This window comes from Papaver somniferum, chromosome 3, assembly GCF_003573695.1.
Source record: "Papaver somniferum cultivar HN1 chromosome 3, ASM357369v1, whole genome shotgun sequence".
NCBI classification, from domain to species: Eukaryota; Viridiplantae; Streptophyta; class Magnoliopsida; order Ranunculales; family Papaveraceae; genus Papaver; species Papaver somniferum.
The window spans coordinates 196,341,808-196,349,600 of NC_039360.1; the positions used below are offsets into that span (position 1 = coordinate 196,341,808).

At 36.3% G+C, this 7,793-nt stretch overlaps 1 protein-coding gene across 1 annotated transcript; it reads right to left on the reverse strand.

The window, feature by feature from the left end:
• Positions 1-6,637: 6,637 nt before the first annotated feature.
• On the reverse strand, positions 6,638-7,499 carry LOC113360493. The gene is made up of 2 exons (XM_026604001.1): positions 7,362-7,499; positions 6,638-7,201 (listed from the first exon to the last, which is right to left on the reverse strand). Exons 1-2 carry the CDS (start codon positions 7,497-7,499, stop codon positions 6,638-6,640), a joined length of 702 nt encoding a protein of 233 aa, XP_026459786.1.
• Between the last annotated feature and the right edge of the window lie 294 nt (positions 7,500-7,793).

Consider the following 7,793-nt stretch of genomic DNA (forward strand, 5'->3'; position numbering starts at 1 on the left):
CCGGGAGTTTCATCATAGCCTCTATGTAGAATAACGTAATTGGGCGGTCCTCCGTAAGATTGAGAGCTTAATGCCTTCAGGATGTCGGTGATACTCACTGTTTCCTGACTACATAGAGGAATTCGCCTCTACATAGAAGAACGATTGGGCGGTTCTCCGTAAGATTGAGAGCAATAACGCCTTCAAGAGGCCGGTGACACTCACTGTTCCCTGACTATGTAGAGTGTCCGTGTATAGACTCAGGCGGTCCTCCATACATGAAATGTTGAGAGGGAAAAACGTCTTCGGGACATTTTAAACACTCGTTGATTCACTGACTATACGCAAGAGATTAAATTCTACGTCATATTCACCACTGAATTCTTAGAAGATAATTTATCTTATCTTATTGCTCCTATTCCATGGTCAAACTCACGACTGGTTCTATGGAATGGTAATAGATAAATGTATTACTCATATTTCATGATCACATCCACGGATGATCTCATGAAATGGTAATAGATATTACTCTGATTTCATGGTCGAATCCACGGCTGATCTCATGAAATGGTAATATCACCACCTATCTTATTACTTTGATTTCATGGTCAAATCTACGATTCCATGAGATGGTAATAAAATTATCATTTTATTATTCTGAATCCATGGTCGAATCCACAGATGATCCTATGAATTGATAATAAATAATTACTCATTTTATTACTCAGTTTCATGAATTATTCTCCATTGAATTTCATAAATTAGTAATAAATACTCGACAACCGGGCATCTGGACCATCACTAAGTAAGCCCCACAAAAATAGTGCAAGTGTACTCGACAATGATGCACGACTCAGCACCCGGATGCACAAACGAGCATCCAAAAATACGGACAGATGAGGAATCCTATGCAAAACAAGAGAAAGCAACAAATAATAATAAAATAATAAGAGGCGCCCAGGGGCCGGGCCCACCGGCCGGCCGATCATGTCCTAGCCGTGGCCGGTCCCATGCCTCTTTTATTATTTTTCCCTATTTTGTTATCTTCATGAACTCATGAAAAACTCCTTCAGTTTAGCAACCTTCCTTGTTTGTGCAAAACTCTTGAATTCCCCATAACTTCATGGATTCATGAGAAAATATTATAAAATAGGGAAAGGTGTGCGGGATCGGGCAACTTAACCGGACGGCCAGTCCCACACCCCACAATCCCTAACTTTTTATAATTATTATTCCCTAATTTCATAAAACTCCTCCGTTTCAACAAAAACTTATGGATTCTCCATAACTTCACGGATTCATGAAAATAATACTATAAAACAGGGAAAGGTGTGCGGACCGGGCAACATAGCCGGATGGCTATTCCTTAGCCGTGGCCGGTCCCACACCTTGCAATCCCTAGTCTTTTATATTTATTATTTTCCTAAATTCATGAAACTCCTTGGTTTGAGCAAAAATCATGATTTCGTCATAGCTTCTCAAATTTTGCTCGAATCACGAAAACCAAAAGCCAACATGGTCACACGACCGGCTAGCCTCTCACGGTAATTTTAAATGTTAAAATACTCGTATTTTAATAATTGCAAAATGTTGATCAATTGAGCATACATGCACATTCCAACAAAAATCAAGAATTTCAGTCAAGATGAGACTCTTCTGAAAATTCACAATGTTGCTCGAACGCACATCAGAAAATACTGAGACTCTCAGTACGGAGACACAGACACCATGGTAACACGTGTATGCCTTCTTGACCGACCAGAGTCATTCCTAGGGCTTGCACAAAGCCAATCCCACACGTTTTCATAATTCTGACCTAATTTGCTCAATTACTCATATTGGGCCCAAATTCTCTCCAACCAACCTGGGGATTGCTCAAACGACCAACATCTAGTCCCGTGACCACCAAGATCCGGTCCCATGCTCTCTTGGTCGGTCCCCATCTTTCATACCTAGGTTTTATCACCTAATGCTGAACCTAGCAATATTTCAGTAAATGATGAAACCAGCATTTAATCATCATTCTTTCACCAATCCTCAAACTGAAAACCCTGGTGCATGCTCACTCGAGCACTGGGCACCACATGGACGCCCGTCATCCCATGTTGTCGGTCCCTCTATCAGTCATGACCTATTTTCAGCGATTCATCAATTATGATATGAAATTAGGGTTTTGAATAAATGCTCCACGAATCATCACTCTGAGCACGATTAAAACACTAATGAATTTATGATGGATTCAGCAACCAACATCTGAATTAATCATATAATATTTGGTAGCTTACCAATATTGTAATATTTTATTGGGTCACGTCACCAATAAATATTTCGTCAAATCCAGCAATACTTGCTCAGTTGCTCAAATATTGATCCAACTATCAATATTTAGTAATTTATCAGTAATTTGTCGAATTGAGAAATACTTGCTCAATTGCACGACAAATTATCAACATTCAGTAATTTGCCGAATTTAGTGATACTTGCTCAATTGTACGTCAAATCATCAACATTAATTATTTTGTCGAATTGAGCAATACTTGCTCAATTGCTCGTAAAAATTGTCAATATTCAGTATTTTGTCGAACTGTGTAATACTTGCTCAGTTGCTCGTCAAATTCTCAAATATTCAGTAATTCGTCGAATCGAGCAATACTTGCTCTCGCTCAAATACTGGTCAGTAATTCATCACTGAATCTACAATACTGACACCATTTCAGAGAACTACATGTTTAATCCATGAATCGCTGAGCATTCACCACTCATGCTCGATTCAACAAAACCTAGACTCACTGTCTAATCAGTCAACAACTGACTCACTAATACACGTTTGTCATGCAGACTCCACGATTCGTGAGACATCAATCACGTCAAATTGGGGGATATCAATTAGGGTTTTGTTCTGGCGGCCTACAACACGTGGATTCATCCACAACGAGAAATGTGAGTAAGTCGTGTCAACGGTTGAAGGAGTTAGCAAAGTAGTGTGTGAATGATCAACCAAATCTCCGTACAATCTGGAACTGGTTTCGCCACGATATCCCACTTTCCCACTCTTTCACTCAAGAAACCGTCACAATTATAGGGATCAAGGTGTTCACAACTATGACAATATAAATAAGTCTCTGAATCCATGATTGAAAAAACAACAGACAACGAATGATCACCAGATATCAGCAATTGTCTACACAGAATTTCTCGAGTTACTACTCTCAAGAATTCATCAATCACTCAGAACTTATTTGAACTCATCAATTCACCAAAATTGCAGAAACCTTCAACACATCCACAATCCTTGATCATCACTGATCCCACATAATTCTCAGCTTCCCTCCTACAGATCAACCCATCTCCTCTTTGAGACCGAATTGACTCTGGAACGGCCATTGACTTGGTTTAGGCCGGAGTCCTACAGATTGATCTCTCGAACCTAAGCATTCCCTTTGCATTGCATCTGTGTGAGGATTAACATTTATCCCGGCTGAGGAGTCTCGACAGCACGCTCGTCTCTTCGCTTCCCAAAAAATCGACGACTCGTTTCCCCCCATCTACAGTCCCTATTATACCGAAATTATCGATATGTATATGGATGTTGTTGTGGTAATTCAGAGATTATGGAAAAGTTAAAAGTTTATACAGCAGGTACTGCATCTTTTAATGTTAGGTATCGTGGTAAAAAATTACCAGTGCATTGATTTTGATGCATTTTTCGTTGAAACAAAATCAAGAATGCATGCTAGAAAATTAGGTTTTGTATACATATATTTAGCTAAAATGTGCTTAAAGAAGTGTATCAGTTTATGTTTAAAAAGGTACAATGTGCTTAAAGTAATGAATGATATTACTCAATAGGATAACAACTCTGAGCGGAATGAATATCATTCATGAAAAATGATGCATGTCGTGAGTACAAAAAACTAAGTCACTTATTTCCACATAATTAACTAGTAATATAATGGAAAAAATGGTCATTCCCACAAAGTGTAGGGAATTTTCAGTTGTCAAATGTCATAAATGAGGGGGTTTGTTGTAGGATATAAAGCAAAGCAAATAACAAAGAAAAAAATAAAGATGTAATCAAGGATGAGAGATATGATACCTTCTTCGTTACTAAACAATCATGAAGTAATATATTCATCTATTCGTCATTAATCATAGATTATCATGATATCCCTTAAATTCTTAATATTCTTAGATATAGAAGCGCTCGACTACCAGTTTCTATCCGTCTAGGTCACCATGAATAATCTCTCATGGTGTAACCTAATCAAATGCTTTAGGTTTTGTGAATTAGGTTTATCCTAGCATAAAACACATAAGCTCGGTATGTTTACTAGTGTTGATTCTACACACGATTGCTTTACATAATAACTCTGCAAGGTCTCACGTTTTGTACTTATGTAAAGATTATTCAACAATTACGGATATCCTAACCTGTTACTAGCAATATGTCAATTAATAGATCGGTTTAGTAGGCTCCTTAAAACAATCAATAAATAAATCATAAACATTCATCACTGAAGAAACAAACGATAATCATATAAAGACATAAAAAAAGATTCATATATAAATCAAATCGTGTTTATAACTTATAATTCATCCTCAATCAAATATGAGTTTAGCTACTCATGGATTTGGTAAAACCCATGATATACATATGAGATAATCAAAGAGAAATAAATACGATTACGGAAGAAACCCAAAACCCTACCTTTCGCTCTTTGTCTTCTTGTATCCACTTCGGATTTTGATAAAACGTGTATTCGAACCCCTTAAAAAGTATTTGGAAGTCTCCTTAAACATCCATAACAATCTTAGGGTTTGTGAGTACTTAGGAAGTTTTCCAATTTTGACAAGTATTTTCGTCACTTTTTAGAGTGTGGGATTATGAAAACTCTGAATGACCTCATTCTCTATAACATATAGTTGAATAATCCTCAATTTGGTCTTGTTCCTTAGTCCACACTCGTGTTTATGTCCGTTTCGTCGGTCTTTTCGCTCCTTTCGGATGATTCTGCCTAACTTTTATGTTTTTTTGCTTAATAATGAAATTTTATTGATTCCAAAAATTGTTACAACAACCATTCATGTATGAATGTTACAATTACTCAAAACTCTCCTTTTTCATCCAAATCTATAGTATGTCTTATCTGGATGTTCTAGATTTAATTAAAAAAAAGGGCTTATTCAAAAAAAATTCTCTTCTCACCTCTTTGTAAAGTAACATCCATCTTTGCAAGCCCATCAGCAGAGAAGTTCACTTCTCTATAACTGTGTTTGAATTCTAAACTGATGAGAGCTTTAACAATTTTATTCCATCTGGTTTGAACAAACCAAGGTATTTTCCTGGAAGAAATAGATCTTATCACTGATGTTGAATCAGTCATAATGCGTACCTGTAGAAAGCCTTCACTGATTTCCCATTCACATGCATTTATAACAACAAAAATTTGAGCCATATAATTGGTTGCAACCCCCATTCAACCTGCAACTGCAATTAGGAATCCACCTGCACTATCTCTGCCTATAAAACCATATCCTGCTTCTCCAGGATTTTTCCTTGCAACACCATCATAATATAGTAAAATAGTATTTCCAATGGGAAGAGTGAAGAAAACTTCCTGTATTCTGCAATTTTTCACTTTCCTGCATTTCATGCCAAACATTTTAAGAATCTGAAGGTCTTCAACTGTATTCCACATACATCCCTTCATCCTGACCTCACATTCCTTAGTAAACTGAAGTATCTTCCTCTTCAATTCCTTTGCATTTGGTTGTATTCCACCATACACCACCCTGTTTCTATGAAAACATAATTTCTTTATAGTTATAAGAGCAGCAGAGATCCAAATTTCTTTTACAGCTGGGCTTTTAGATTTTGCCATATTTAGCACCTCCTCCAAAGATATGGGGTTAAAGAATACAAACATCCCACCTAGCCATTGCCAGATTAGCTCATTAAAATTACAATGCCATAGTATATGCTTAGTTGTTTCTTCAGCTTCCTTACAAAAAGAACATCTTGAAACCATATTGAAACTTTTTTTACTCATATTTTCGTCTGTAGCCAATATTCCTCTTACCACCTTCCATATATTTCTTGAAATGCTAGGATGAACTGTATTCTTCCAAAAAAAAAATTAGCCCATGGAAATACAAGATATTTCTTTCATACACATTCCACTACAGTTGCAACTATAAATTCTCCAGTTTTTGACCATATCCATATTTTCCTGTCTTTTTGCCCATCCACCACTGGTAATGCATTCTCATGTATCATATTTGACAATTCAACAGGTATTATCCATTCTCCATTTCTCAGTAAATGCATTACTTTAAAATCAGGATTTTGAATCATAAAATGGTTATCAGGGTATAAAACTCTTAAAGGCTTACTTGTGATCCAAATATCATTCCGTACTGAAATGCATTCTTCATTACCTACTATCCACCTTGTATTATCAAAAACCTCCTCAAGAACCCATTTGATCCCAATCCAAACATAAGATTTCTTATAATAATTGATCCATGCACCATGTTTGTCTTGGAATTTAGCTTGGAAAAATTTGTCCCATTCATCACTACCATTCTGCATCTTTCAAGCTAACTTCATAAGTAAAGACTTATTGATGTCTTCTAAACTTCTCATCCCCAAACCTCCTTAAGCCAATGGAGCATTTACTTCTTCCCATTTAACTGTCAATAATTTCTCCTTGGATGGATCTCCTGACCAAAGGAAATTTCTAATGATTCTGTCACATTCAAGTAAGACTTTCCTTGGCCATTTGTATATTGACATATTGTAGATTGATATACTACATAAAACATGTTTCACCAATATAAGCCTTTCTTGAAATGATAGCATTTTACCCATCCAACCTGGCATTTTGCTCTGTAAAAGATCTACACATTCCCATACATGAGCAGATTTAATCTTTCCAGGTACCAGGTTAACACCCAAATACTTATATGGAAATTTTGATAATGTCATGCCACATAAATTGGCAATTTGGTTTCTCCTGTTGTCAGTGGTGCCACCCACAAAGTATTTGCTTTTCTCCATACTCACTATCTGACCAGATGATTGCTGATAGTCTTTCAAAAGCTTCGGTAGTTTATCAATGTTCCTCTTATCACCATTACAGAATAGAAAAATATCATCAGCAAAAAAGATATGTGTAGGTTGACATCCATTTATGTTGACCATTGGAATTAATTTTCTTTCCTGTACCAAATGGGTTAATCTTCTGCTTAATATTTCTTGATCAATAACAAACAGTATAGGTGACAATGGGTCACCTTGTTTTAATCCTCTACCAATAGAAAAAAAAATCCAGCTGGACCTCCATTTACAATAACAGATATTCTAGTAGATTGAAAATCACCTTTAACCAATGGATAAATTGAGCTGAAAAACCAAAAGTGGACATAGCTTGAAACAAGAAATCCCAGCTAAGAGAATCATAAGCCTGTGTTATGTCCAACTTCAATCCAACATTGCCTCCTCTTCTAATTATCTCCATTTCATTAATCAATTCGGATGCTAGAACAATTTGATTCTGAATGTTCTTCCCCTTGATGAAGGCACCTTACTGTGGAGATACTACTTTTTCAACCACTCTCCCCATTCTTGTAGTGATGATTTTAGTAATTACTTTGAAGAAAAAATTACTCACACCTATAGGCCTAAACTGAGAAGCTTTCTTGGCACCTTGTATTTTTGGCAGAAGAGTAAGAAAATTTGCATTCATGCCTTTTGGAATAAAACCTCTACTCCAACAATATTGAATGGCTAGGATTAGATCATTACTAATTAT

Bases quoted from the DNA above. Each gene is read 5' to 3' on its own strand.
- LOC113360493 (XM_026604001.1), bottom strand. From the start codon at position 7,499: ATGGAGATAATTAGAAGAGGAGGCAATGTTGGATTGAAGTTGGACATA. The intron at 7,202-7,361 runs GTGATTTTCAAT...CATTTGGTACAG, and splicing joins AATTTATCCATTGGTTAAAG to GAAAGAAAATTAATTCCAAT.